The sequence below is a fragment of the Oncorhynchus mykiss genome, chromosome 22 (genome assembly GCF_013265735.2).
Source record: "Oncorhynchus mykiss isolate Arlee chromosome 22, USDA_OmykA_1.1, whole genome shotgun sequence".
Taxonomy (NCBI): domain Eukaryota; kingdom Metazoa; phylum Chordata; class Actinopteri; order Salmoniformes; family Salmonidae; genus Oncorhynchus; species Oncorhynchus mykiss.
In genome coordinates, this window is record NC_048586.1 from 44467935 (window position 1) to 44481965 (window position 14031).

Consider the following 14031-nt stretch of genomic DNA (forward strand, 5'->3'; position numbering starts at 1 on the left):
GAGACCTGCTCCCTGCCTGTTTCATTACAATATACAGTGATTTGCAGTGAGGACATTTATTTGACCTTGGAAAAAAAATAAAATAATAATAATTGACCTTGGAGCATGTTTTAAAACCCACATTTAATTAAAATGTCACTGAAATATTAACCATTGTTAATCATTGTTAATGTTTGGGCAATTATTTTTCATATATCATGAATAAATACAACTTATTGAAATTTTTCTGCTATTACGTGGGGGACTCTTATTTTGAAGATTTCTGAAATTCCGTGACCCGGAAGTTGCCGACGAGATTTTGATCAATATACCCAACAGTTTTATTAAGTAGATATTGTTAGCCATGTCTCAAGACGGATTTCAACCTACACTTATAAGGACCACGCACACTAACAACGCGAGGTCTGTTATGCTACTACTAGCTAGCTACATCCATTTGATGCTCGACGTTAGCTAGTACGCTAACCCTAGAACCTGGGATAATTGTTAATAGCAATGCCCAACCAGCTAGCCATACTGTGCTTCTCGCACCTTGTACTGTCATTGGTTGCTAAATAATACAACAAACACAGCTATACCATTCAATCTAATACAGTGACACTAATGACTGTTCATCATGCCTTTTACACAGCTCGAGTATTCAACAACCACAGGCACCGTGCCCTGGTAAAACACCCATACAAGTTCTACATGAATATGGAACAAAAATTGGTAACCTTCCCGTGTACGTGATGGAAAAGGCCGAAGGGGAGGCGCACCAACCCAGCTTCATCTTCAACGTTACAATAGGAGATATGTCCTGCACAGGTGAGTGAGTCATCTTGCAACGTAGATCGCTAGTCACGTACGTTACACTACTTTTACAGCATAGTGTCATTCGGTTGTTGTATCCCAGGTCAAGGAGCCAGTAAAAAAGCCGCCAAACACCAAGCCGCTGAGTCTGCCCTGAACCTTCTGGAAATAGACCCCGGAACACCGTGAGTTAACATGGACGATATCTGACATGAGCATTCATGAAAACAAGTAGCATTTGCAACCATTATGGCCACCAGTAACATTCACTTTTTTACGTCTGATTTCCCCTACTGCAGCCTTCACATAAAGAAGGAGAGTAATGGCAACCCAGCAAAGCCTAACGACCAACCCAACTCAGTGGGGAAACTGCAGGTGTTTTTATTACTGTTGCATGGCTGTAATCGTCGTAACACATTTGTGTTGTCAATGAGTCTCTTCAGGGTATCAGATGAAAAATAGTCCACACACATGATTATGAATAGATTGCTTGTTTTCACATCTTTGCTAATATGGATTCCTCCCCAAAGGAGCTGGCCCTGCAGTGGGGGTGGCGCCTCCCAGAATACACCGTTTTCACAGAGGCAGGCCCACCTCACAAGAGAGAGTTCACTGTTACCTGCAGAATGGAGTCGCTCACAGAGACTGGTATGGGGATTCCACTGTTGTTCTTGATAAATGTTTTATCATTGCATTGAAATAACATATTATAGTTTGGTTTTTTTTTTTGGGGGGGGGGGGGTGTTGTTGGATTATTTAAACACATTCTACCTTTGGGAAGTGTTCAATTGAGTCATTCATAGTGCTGTATGTCATCCACGTGTAACCGATAGCGACGGGAAATTCCAAGAAGGTGGCTAAAAAGGCAGGTGCTGAGAAGATGTTAGCAAAACTTCAAAATGTGTCTGGTTGTCCTGAAATCACATGGGTATGTAGAATATTTCCTCTCTTTGGCCTCTTCACCAAGAATAATAAAACATATATGTAGGACATTTTGTCATCTAGAATGTATGTAATGTGTATTGTTTGACCAACTCATTCCAGATCCCAAAGCCCGGTGTCCGATTGGAGAACTTGCGTAACTCCTCGGCAGAGAAGATGTCTCTCCTAAGAAGGAACCCACTCAGTATTCCCAACACAGACTACATCCAGATGATGCTGGAGCTGTCCCAAGAGCAGGGCTTTGAAGTCACATACTTTGACATTGGTGAGTAGAGTTCATCTCTTCATTTTACTGAAGTCAATGAAATCAATCAGATGTGAACTTTTGTCTTGTTTTCAAGAATGGCTAAACAGGGGCCTAATTCCAGGTGCTATTGTACAGTGTGTCTGTCTTTTGCTTGGCAGATGAGCTGACAGTGAACGGGCAGTACCAGTGCTTGGCAGAGCTGTCCACCTCACCTGTCACCGTATGTCACGGCACAGGTATCTCCTGCGGCAACGCACATAACGACGCCGCACACAACGCTCTCCAGTACGTCAAGATCATGGCTTCCATCAAATGAGCGATCGTAGTAAATGGCACAGATGGTTTTTTTTTTAAGGAAAAACATATTTAATCTCAACTGAAAGGTGTCGCTATCCTCCATCTACCACTGTTTTCACGCCTTACCCCAGTGTTCACTTGTTGTGGAATTGGTGAATATTGATGGCAGTATCAATAGAAATCATGCCATTCTGACAAATCTACCTAGTTTATGTTTTTTTTACAGTGACAGGAAACACAGTTCATCACCTGTGGTGTCTGTCAGCCATTTTTAAATTAGTTTAAGAGAAAGATCAGCGGTACACAGTGACAGCTAATCCTGTGGAGTTTATGTACTGTGGAAGGACAAGGGAATAGAATGGACACAAGTCCTGAAAGGCCTTGCTTCCATAATGTTGGCGAACAGTCTCCACCCTAACCCATTGTTGACAACAGTCTCCACCCTATCCCATTGTTGACATGTTGAGAACACTCTCCACCCTATCCCATTGTTGACATGTTGAGAACAGTTTCCACCCTATCCCATTGTTGACATGTTGACGACAGTCTCCACCCTATCCCATTGTTGACATGTTGACGACAGTCTCCACCCTATCCCATTGTTGACGACAGTCTCCACCCTATCCCATTGTTGACGACAGTCTCCACCCTATCCCATTGTTGACGACAGTCTCCACCCTATCCCATTGTTGACGACAGTCTCCACCCTATCCCATTGTTGACGACAGTCTCCACCCTATCCCATTGTTGACGACAGTCTCCACCCTATCCCATTGTTGACGACAGTCTCCACCCTATCCCATTGTTGACGACAGTCTCCACCCTATCCCATTGTTGACGACAGTCTCCACCCTATCCCATTGTTGACGACAGTCTCCACCCTATCCCATTGTTGACATGTTGACGACAGTCTCCACCCTATCCCATTGTTGACATGTTGACGACGATCTCCACCCTATCCCATTGTTGACATGTTGACGACAGTCTCCACCCTATCCCATTGTTGACATGTTGACGACGATCTCCACCCTATCCCATTGTTGACATGTTGACGACGATCTCCACCCTATCCCATTGTTGACATGTTGACGACAGTCTCCACCCTATCCCATTGTTGACGACAGTCTCCACCCTATCCCATTGTTGACGACAGTCTCCACCCTATCCCATTGTTGACAACAGTCTCCACCCTATCCCATTGTTGACGACAGTCTCCACCCTATCCCATTGTTGACATGTTGACAACAGTCTCCACCCTATCCCATTGTCGTTGTTTTCCTATACATGCAATAGTGTATTGAATGGTAAATGTAAAACTATTTGCACTGAACAAAATTAATGAGAGAACTCGTTTTGCCTCGTTTACTCATAAGCCTATGATAAAAAAAGGAATTTATCAATGAATTTGATGAAACACTAACGTAAGTCTGACCCTCATTTTTCACATAGGGATATTTTCTAAACGAAGCAGATCAATTTAAGTAGGAACAAACTAAATATTCATTACACATTGGTATTTTGTTTGATTTGATTGGTTATTATTCCTCTTTGCCATGTCAATATTCAATTACATTACTGTGAAACACTTTTCCATAGTGTATATTAATGCCATAGTCTATCGTAACTTTTAGTTTGATTTTTAAAGTTTGAGCTTTGGTTAACACCGTTATATTAGTTTATTTTTCATTGTATTTGATTCCGTCAAACAGGACTCTTGTTTTGTGTAACTACCACATGTCTTAACAGAGAACAAGACCAACAGCAGGTTTTAGTTTAGTGTCAAAACAAAAAACAACTGCTCAATTGGGCTCCGGAGTGGCGCAGCGGTCGAAGGCACTGCTTTCTCAGTGCTAGGGGCGTCACTACAGACCCTGGTTCGATTCCAGGCTGTATCACAACCGGCCGTGATTGGGAGTCCCATAAAGTGGCGCGCTATTGGCCCAGCGTCGCCCGGGTTAGAGTTTGGCCGAGGTAGGCCATCATTGTAAATAAGAATGTGTTCTTAACTGACTTGCCTAGTTAAATAAAAATACAAATTAATTAGAAAATGTAACATTTGGCTTGTTTAGGTTGAATTGTGCTTACATCATATGAGATTATATAAATCTACATGTCTAGACTATGAAAATATGTATTTCTTTTTGTAAAATGTATATTTAATTTAATGGTAGCAAGATTGCATACTCTGAAACATCGGGACAACTCCTGTCTTAGACTTCAAGGCCGCCATTTTGTTGTCTTCGCTCTACAAAGAGACAATAATTGGAATCTTTGTAGTTTTGATGTTGATGTCGAAGATTGTTGATGTCATCTTTTTCAGTCTACCTGTAATGTAGCCTAGTTATGTCAGGTGTGTATGAAGTCATTTTGCTGTGTGTGTGTGTTTTGGAAGGCTTTGAGTTTGTGTTTGTGCTGGTTGAAATGTTATGCTAATGACGGGATGATATTTACTACCGGATTCCACCTTGTCCTGAGTTTGTCACAAAGCCTAGATTGGGTGGTTTAATCACATTTTGGTTTCCTTTAACAAGGTATGTAATGTTTTTTGGTAGACTCATCCCCAACGTGTGCTGTGTACCTGACCACATTAATACACAACTATTACATGTGAAGTGGGACAGACATGGTAAATAAATCTACTTGACATTGATCTCATTCTAAATTCGTCCCCCTTTTTAAACAATCATGAAAAAAAAAGGGTAGCCTAGTGGTTAGAGAGTTGGACTAGGAACCGGAAGGTTGCAAGTTCAAACCCCCCGAGCTGACAAGGTACTAATCTGTCGTTCTGCCCCTGAACAAGGCAGTTAACCCACTGTTCCTAGGCCGTCATTGAAAATAAGAATTTGTTCTTTAACTGACTTGCCTAGTTAAATAAAGGAAAAATACTAAATAACCTCAGATTTGAACCACTACTGTAGACTGACTATATAGACTAGCCTGATTTGTAGGAGAGTGAACTCTGTATTTTTGGTTTCTGTGACCTAATAATTCAGTCCTCTCTACAGTCTCTTGGTATGGGTCAAGATGTCAGCAGCAGCACTGATGAAAAAACCCAAATAGCCCACAAAATATTCTTGCAATCCGGTGCAATAATTCCTTCACTTGTTTTTGAGTCACTGGCAACCCAGTCCATTACTGCGATCTACTGTGCAGGAGACTCAAGAGTATGATGATATTACAATAACTATTCTAGTAACTACCACACTAACCTCAGTAATGCTTGGCTGAAACTACTACACCAACCTCAGTAATGCTTGGCTGAAACTACTACACCAACCTCAGTAATGCTTGGCTGAAACTACTACACTAACCTCAGTAATGCTTGGATGAAACTACTACACTAACCTCAGTAATGCTTGGCTGAAACTACTTCACCAACCTCAGTAATGCTTGGATGAAACTACTACACTAACCTCAGCAATGCTTGGCTGAGTTTGGAGGATCAACACTCAAGGCAGCACAGTGTGTGGCAGACTCCTCGGTTGTATTTATTTTGTATTAGAACAAGCACTATGATAGCAGCAGTGTACAGTGGTCATGGAAAGATATGTACTTAAGACAATTGCACTTTAGAAGGTACCCATTAGAAAATGGACTTAAAAGAACTCCGCTGACACAGTGTGTAATGTTTACATGTCGGTTCAAAACTCAAAAGAAAAAGTCCAATAGAGGAAATAAAAATCTTTCATAAGGCATTTGCAACATTCATTGGCAGGCTATGTCATTTAAACATGCAGATACATTAACATTGTAACCCATTAACTACTCAGGAAGTTTCATCGTTCTACTCTGATGGAAACAAGTCTTAGTTATTTTCTACAAGGCCTCTTCTCTCTCTCTCTCCCCACCTCTCTCTCTCTCTCTCTACTCTCTCTCTCTCTCTCCACTCTCTCTCTCTCTCTACTCTCTCTACTCTCTCTCTCCACTCTCTCTTCTCTCTCTCTACTCTCTCTCTCTCTCTCTCTCCACTCTCTCTCTCTCTCTCTCTCCACTCTCTCTCTCTCCACTCTCTCTCTCTCCACTCTCTCTCTCTCTCTCCACTCTCTCTCTCTCCACTCTCTCTCTCTCTCTCTCTCTCAACAATGCATTAATCTAGAACATCACAGACTACATGATCCTCCTCAAATATCCTGATGAACTAAGTATGATGTTGATAGTAAAAGTCTTTACAATCAGTCCAATCCAAAAGAGGAGACAGGAATATTCTGCTGTTTACATGTGTTTACAGTGCAGTAAAGTACTGGGCTGACAGTATGATACTGACAATAACAGTGATCACAAATGAGTGGAGTTGACTGCACAGAAAATGAGAATATCTAGAATATCTAGATTTATGGGAAATGTCATTGTCCCCCTGCCTACATCGTACCAAGATTTCAGACACATTTCCGAGCACTTCTATTCCCCAACATTATACAGTACATAATACAACTTGGGGAACAATACTCAAGTGGGGAAAGTGGTTGATTGGATTTGAAATGGTTTCCTTATCTGACTTGTATGTGGTTTCTTATCAACATTGTGTGCGAGGCGTTAATCAAATGTATTAAGGCACATCAAATGGAAGTGACAGCGGACAAACAAATTCGATTTCTGAATACATGGCTACGATATGACGTTTGTAGTCATATCTTAATTGTTTTTCTGTCTTAATCTTCAGTACTGGACATTACACACGAAAATAATAGTTAAGACTTTATAGTTGAACGTTTCCAGTCTATATATTTCTAACGTAGGATCACTTTCCTCGTTTCAATTTCCGGCTTCACTAGAACAAAAACAAAGAACAAATCAATATAATCCAAATGTATAATGTATCGTTACAGATTCTGTGGTAATCTAACACACTGAACCATTGTGAATGGACTGCGACACACAATGACAAGAGGGAAGGGGGGACGTCAAATATACACTAAAGCTGTTTGGCAGTAATAATCTAAACCTTTTAAAATTGTATTGGTGAATGGTTAAGGACAACATCATAGCAGTAAATTCTAGGAACTGGACACTTGTTTAAAGGATAATCAAATATAATAGCTTTTTCTCTGTGTGGTTAACTACATAATGAAAACACCATAACTAGAATGAGTTGATATTTTTTCTATAATTAAAAAAACATTTGTCTTTGGCTTTAACATCAACATTCTGCCACGTTAAAGGATTTGCAAAAGCAAAATAATTCTGAACGTTGTAAAATAATTTTGTCCCTTGGCCTCTTTTACATAACACAAATTAATATGTCTATGGGAATCTGTTATGTATAGTCAAAGAACTGGCAAATAGGCATCCCTTGTGTTTTACAATACACTTGTATGTGGGGATATCTAGTCAGTCAGCCTGGTGTACTGTAGTTGTATAAGTGGGGCTATCTAGTCAGTCAGCCTGGTGTAGTTGTATAAGTGGGGGTATCTAGTCAGTCAGTCTGGTGTACTGTAGTTGTATAAGTGGGGGTATCTAGTCAGTCAGCCTGGTGTACTGTAGTTGTATACGTGGGGGTATCTAGTCAGTCAGCCTGGTGTAGTTGTATAAGTGGGGGTATCTAGTCAGTCAGCCTGGTGTACTGTAGTTGTATACGTGGGGGTATCTAGTCAGTCAGCCTGGTGTAGTTGTATAAGTGGGGGTATCTAGTCAGTCAGTCTGGTGTACTGTAGTTGTATAAGTGGGGGTATCTAGTCAGTCAGTCTGGTGTAGTTGTATAAGTGGGGGTATCTAGTCAGTCAGTCTGGTGTAGTTGTATAAGTGGGGTATCTAGTCAGTCAGCCTGGTGTACTGTAGTTGTATAAGTGGGGGTATCTAGTCAGTCTGGTGTACTGTAGTTGTATAAGTGGGGGTATCTAGTCAGTCAGTCTGGTGTACTGTAGTTGTATAAGTGGGGGTATCTAGTCAGTCAGTCTGGTGTAGTTGTGACTCTCCAATGATCATGTGGATCCCAGTAGGGGTCACGTGGTTCCCAGTAGAGGTCACGTGCTTCCCAGTAGAGGTCACGTGCTTCCCATTAGAGGTCACGGTGTTCCCATTAGAGGTCACGTGGTTCCCATTAGAGGTCACGTGGTTCCCAGTGGAGGTCACGTGCTTCCCAGTAGAGGTCACGTGCTTCCCAGTAGAGGTCACGTGCTTCCCAGTAGAGGTCATGTGGTTCCCAGTAGAGGTCATGTGCTTCCCAGTAGAGGTCACGTGGTTCCCAGTAGAGGACGCGTTGACCTCTATACTGCTACAGGACAGCAGGACTACTACTCCACTTTCACTACGCTTGTCATTTCACTGAGGGGCTTAGTTGGAAAAATAACGTGAAAGGGAAATACACTAACTAGCCAACCAGCTACCACATTATACATAGACCTGTATCAAAGATGAGTCGGTGTAACCATGTATCCAGACAAGTGACCCGGGTTTAAATAGATTCTTTAGAAGGGATGGGCACACGGCCAGTAGGTATGTCGTCATATCACCATATCAGATGTCTTGGATGCTGGCATGTCTTTATAGTTCTACTGCAGGCTAGGATTCTCACTATAACACTCAGACAACAACACAGATCAATTGTATTACAGGAAATTAAAGAACATTCAAATTATATTCATACCTTTTTTTTCCTTTCTTAAACTATCAAAAATAGTTTTCGTGTGAGCTGAATAACAGAAAGCAGAATTGTCTATACATGTAAAAGTTAGTTACAAGGAAGTATTGTCTGTAGCTTAAACCGTTGTGATGAGTGACGAGGGGGGTGTGCTTCGAAAAAGGGAGGCACTTTCCAGTGCTTATGTATCAGCTGTTGGGCCAGTCTCCCTCAACTAGCCAAACTGGAACTATAAACGTCTCAACTCAAGGGGTTTTGTCTTTGGGAGTTGCTGAGAAAACGTCTCGGCACACAGCAATGACCTTCACCAATACCAGTGATTAAAACAAATTAAAGACGTGTTCCGGAACTTTGGCGACTAATACGTTTTTTAAAAATATATTTTTTTACATTTTTTTAAACCTCTCGCTTTGGGCTAGATGTGTCAATAGCCACGTTTATACCTGTCAATAACATGCGCCCTTTGTCCTGTTCTTGTCCTCATTCTGATTGTGCCACATTTTTAGACAGGTGTAGATCAATATAAAAGACACATTGTGAACTGAGTTTGATCAGACCTTACAATTGTATACTGGCAAGATCAGGATGAAGGACGCACGTAAGTGGCAGGTATAAACGGGGCTAATGTATAGTTCATACATGCAGAATTATGGTTTTTACCTCAATTAGACACACACAATCCCTAGTTTGAAAGTGACTGTTTTTCTGGAAGCTGAGCTGCACCATTTTCCACCACGTGGTCCAGCCCCCTAGAAATTTGAGTTCAACCAATGAGCTTCAACCATTTGAGTGACAGCTAACAAGAGGCACATCATGCACACACAGCAGAGAGAGAGAGAGGGAGACAGAGCAATGATGTGGTGCACAAATCTGCACATACGTGATGTAGTACACAATTTTCCTATTTTTTTTGGCTCGTGAGTGCTACTTTCAGAACTACTGGCTAAAAACTATACAAAACTACCGGAGAATCTCTAACTTTCACAAAGAATGTGTGACCCAATAAAGAATACAGCTATGATTCAGACTGAACTAATGCAAATGGCTAATTAAAAAAAAAAGAAATAAGAGCAATCTTCCAATATTGTATATTAGTTAAATTTTCACTCAATTCTATGATGTTGAAGATATTTTACAAAAACTTCAGACTTCTTTATTTTCTTTTTGTTTTTAAAACAAATAATGTTAGTCTATATAGGATATGCCAATGAAAGCTGAACTCTAAAACATGCATGACACATACATTAGTAGTAGGTCAAAGGCCTAATCCAAACACTAGTCTAAATCAAACCGCTTTCAGAACAAACACTAGTCTAAATCAAACCGCTATCAGAACTCAAGTGGGTTTCACTAAAAGCTTTAAAATGTGTGGTGTGGATAGATGACATTAAGGCAAGGACAAACACAAAACGACTTAGGATAGATCTACATGGTAAGATTGTTGCCCTGACAACCCAGCCTCCGCACCAAGCTCAATGAGGGGGATCCAAGAGGATGCTTGAATGGGTGACTGGCCAGCTGAATAGGGCGATGGTAAGTCATCAACTCATCTCAGCTCTTGTATCCTTCCACACTGTTATTTTGTCAATGAGATATTCATTTGAAAACCTCATTGTGCATAGATAAAAGCCTTTGTCAGCGATGATGATATGGTGTGCATAGCGATCCATATGCTACCATAGATTAGGGTTTTCCATGTTGATGAAGCCGGGGGATTTGCGAAGCTCCCAGTAGGTGTTGTTAGTGACCCAGCGCTCCCTTTGATTGGCATCAACCACTTTCCTGGGAGGAAAGAGACGGGCAATCAATGGTAGGGAGTTAGATGTCATGAATGGAATGGATAATCATTAATGACACAACTCAGCCACACAAGTAACAGTCAGAGGTATTTCTATCTATCTTGGGGAGACCCTAACCAACTTACCCAGTTCCCCCACGAAGCTGGCCTGGGGAAAACCTTCCCAAACTTCCCCGTTTCCCCACTAAGCTGGCCTGGAGGAGACCTTCCCAAACTACCCTGTTTCTCCCACTAACCTGGTCTGGGGAAAACCTTCCCAAACTTCCCCGTTTCCCCACTAAGCTGGCCTGGAGGAGACCTTCCCAAACTACCCTGTTTCTCCCACTAACCTGGTCTGGGGGAGACCTTCCCAAACTACCCTGTTTCCCCCACTAAGCTGGCCTGGAGGAGACCTTCCCAAACTACCCTGTTTCTCCCACTAACCTGGTCTGGGGGAGACCTTCCCAAACTACCCTGTTTCTCCCACTAACCTGGTCTGGGGGAGACCTTCCCAACCTACCCCCTGTTTCCCCCACTAAGCTGGCCTGGGGGAGACCTTCCCAATCTACCCTGTTTTTCCCACTAAGCTGGCCTGGGGGAGACCTTCCCAAACTACCCTGTTTCCCCCACTAAGCTGGCCTGGGGGAGATCTTCACAACCTACCCCCCGTTTCCCCCACTAAGCTGGCCTGGGGGAGACCTTCCCAACCTATCCCCTGTTTCCCCGACTAAGCTGGCCTGGGGGAGACCTTCCCAAACTACCCTGTTTCCCCCACTAACCTGGCCTGGGGGAGACCTTCACAACCTACCCTGTTTCTCCCACTAAGCTGGCCTGGGGGAGACCTTCCCAACCTACCCTGTTTTCCCCACTAACCTGGCCTGGGGGAGACCTTCCCAACCTACCCTGTTTTCCCCACTAACCTGGCCTGGGGAATACAGTATGTCCTTGTAAATGACCATCTAGCCTCTTTACTCACTTGAAGAAGCGTGGTTCATGCTTAATGTCGTTCTCGTCTTGCCACTTCCTCCTGGTGCGCTGCATGTCCTCAATACGCTGCTTTTCTGAGGCTGCCATTTCCACATTCCCCTCCTCCAGGTGTCTAATGTAGAGAAACAACATCCCTATGAGTCGAATATACTGTCAAACGTCACTCATCAGGGAAATACACATAAAGCTTGTAAACATATGTAACCATACAAATACTATCTCATCCTCTTATTTCAGATGTAAAACTAGCTTTTAGTCCTTTTTAGAGCTTCACTAATCAACCATTCTGTAAATCTATATCAGACCACAACAACAGCTGCATTGTGCTGGTTGGCATTTATTGTCATGAATCTTACCCAGGAGGCAATTCTGCAGAGTGGTCACTAGCTGGCACAGCCACAAAGTCATGAAATCTGATGTTAAACCTAACATTAACTACACCGCTAACCCTAATGCCTAACCCTTGCTTTAAATTTAGAACAAAAAGCACATTTTTGTTTTCATACATTTTTACGATATAGTCAATTTTGATTTGGCAGCTGGTTCAACTAGCCTCCAGGTCAAGGTTCATGACAATAAAGGTGTGCTAGTTCAGTGGTTCATCCAGTCCGATCTGTATGCTACTGGTTACCGCTCCACCTTATCTCAACAGGTGGCAGCAGTAGGTAGCACACAGTGCATTTCTCATACAGTCGTCTAGGCACAGTAGCTGAAAGTGTGATGGCGCAACGGTTGTACGTTTCTACCTCTGATCGGGTCTGAAGCGGGCATCTGTGGGTGGTAGCAGGTCTTGCATCTCAGGGCAAAGCTCATTGAGCTCAATGGCAAACCTGGTAAAGCCATAATACAGCTCGTAGTCTGTGGGCATGGAGCCTGAGGAAGGAACACATGACATCACACGGCTCAAGAATCAGTTCAAAGTTCTTTTTTTTCTCTTTATTTTTTGTTGTTGTTGAAATGCAGACAATTATATTGATGGAAGCAACAATCTATCTGCAATATTAAAGCTGATCCCCTAAAATAAAATAATAACGAGTTCAAAGTTTTTATTTTCCATTGGTGTGGATTATTGACACCAGTGTCAACACTTTCTTTGTCCCCGTATTACAATCTCATGTACTAGTATTTTACGGTTTAATCTAATGCCGTTGTCTGCTTAACGATTGCGGATATCCAATCCAAAGCGTCCTGCATAGCAACAGTATGATTGACGTAGTTACTTTCGTCAACAGTAACTATGACGGAAAATACTCGTCAACGACACCCTGGGGGAGAAAAAAAAAAACGATAACTATTGCAAATGACTTTTCGTTTTAGTTGGCGAAAACGTGACGAGACGAGAATTCCTTGTGAGACTAATGGACATTTCATTTGACATGAAGCTTCTCTTCATCTGTTTTGTCTTAACGCAAAACAAATAATATTTCATGCAATCCTCTCAGCTGCCTGGTCTGATTGAGCTGCTCTGCCCGGTTCTCCCACACAGCTTTTCTTTTGTCCATCTTTTGAACTGATGTGAAGCCAGGACATCTCCTTTTTTTAAAACCTTTATTTATACAGGTTTTTCTCATTGAGATAACATCTCTTTTTCAAGAGAGACCTGGTCTAACCTCAACTAGAAACAATAATAAGGGACAGATCGGAATTTACTGGGGAGTGGCTGGTCCAACTCAAGGTGCCATAAAAAAACGCACCTCTCCCTCCCCAACATAAAAAAAATATTTTTACACGACCCTCCTCTTAGCCAATCAAATACATGGAACACCCTCCCTCCTCATTGAATTAACTCAAAATAATGTTTAACAACACAAATAACAATAACTGTAGCGACCTTGTGTTTCCAAATGTGGATATCGACTTTGCCGCTTCAGCATGCTTGTGTGGCACAGTCGATGCCACGCAGGGCTACAGGCCAGAAGGGGGAGGTTTCACCGACCATCACAGACGAGCTCACTCTCCCTGCCTGTTTCATTACACTACGATCAGAGTCGGCTGCAGACAATCATCAGCTAGGAAGAAATCACATTTTCAATATTTTGATGCCATATTTATTAAAATAAATGCAACACATTTATCACCGACAGGTTTCTGTGCCAATGCACCACGCAACCAATAAACAATAGCGACTTTGGGCACTCCCAATATCTCTGGTTTGTGTTTTCAACGCCGCAATAAATAGACTATGTCAATCTCAACAAACAGGAAATGGATTCTGCGTGTCATTAAAATGCTCGTTGTTTTGTAATAGATGCCATTCATCAAATGTCCGCTGCATATTTTTGGATTGATTGTTTTAAACGATTTAATTTGTCAGTGAAAAACCATTCATATACATACTGTTCAAAAGTTTGGGGTCACTTAGAAATGTCCTTGTTTTTTATGTCCATTAAAATAACATCAAATTGATCAGAA

General features: G+C 42.0%; 2 protein-coding genes across 5 annotated transcripts in view; one reads left to right on the forward strand and one right to left on the reverse strand.

Annotated features, from left to right (window-relative positions):
- Positions 1 to 257: 257 nt before the first annotated feature.
- Positions 258 to 4934, forward strand: LOC110501916 (interferon-inducible double-stranded RNA-dependent protein kinase activator A homolog). 2 transcript variants are annotated; one of them, XM_021579789.2, is made up of 8 exons: positions 258 to 402; positions 632 to 807; positions 896 to 977; positions 1092 to 1167; positions 1323 to 1440; positions 1626 to 1720; positions 1837 to 1999; positions 2140 to 4934. In XM_021579789.2, the coding sequence occupies exons 1-8, from the start codon at positions 344 to 346 to the stop codon at positions 2295 to 2297; spliced, it is 927 nt and encodes a 308-aa protein (XP_021435464.1). In that variant the 5' UTR covers positions 258 to 343; the 3' UTR covers positions 2298 to 4934. The 2 variants fall into 2 exon arrangements, with proteins under 2 accessions (XP_021435464.1, XP_021435465.1); XM_021579790.2 differs by having other exon boundaries at positions 2117 to 2276.
- A 1849-nt stretch (positions 4935 to 6783) lies between these two features.
- Positions 6784 to 14031, reverse strand: part of LOC110502171 (oxysterol-binding protein-related protein 6) — a 78890-nt gene continuing 71642 nt past the window's right edge. For all 3 annotated transcript variants that reach the window (XM_036959395.1, XM_036959396.1, XM_036959394.1), the window contains 3 exons: positions 12366 to 12492; positions 11609 to 11731; positions 6784 to 10637 (listed from right to left, as the gene is read on the reverse strand). In XM_036959395.1, the coding sequence (XP_036815290.1) occupies positions 10529 to 10637; positions 11609 to 11731; positions 12366 to 12492 (359 nt within the window). In that variant the 3' untranslated portion in view covers positions 6784 to 10528. The remainder of the gene's footprint in view (positions 10638 to 11608; positions 11732 to 12365; positions 12493 to 14031) is intronic.

Bases quoted from the DNA above. Each gene is read 5' to 3' on its own strand.
- LOC110501916 (XM_021579789.2), top strand. From the start codon at position 344: ATGTCTCAAGACGGATTTCAACCTACACTTATAAGGACCACGCACACT. The intron at 808-895 runs GTGAGTGAGTCA...GTTGTATCCCAG, and splicing joins AGGAGATATGTCCTGCACAG to GTCAAGGAGCCAGTAAAAAA. The intron at 2,000-2,139 runs GTGAGTAGAGTT...TTTGCTTGGCAG, and splicing joins AGTCACATACTTTGACATTG to ATGAGCTGACAGTGAACGGG.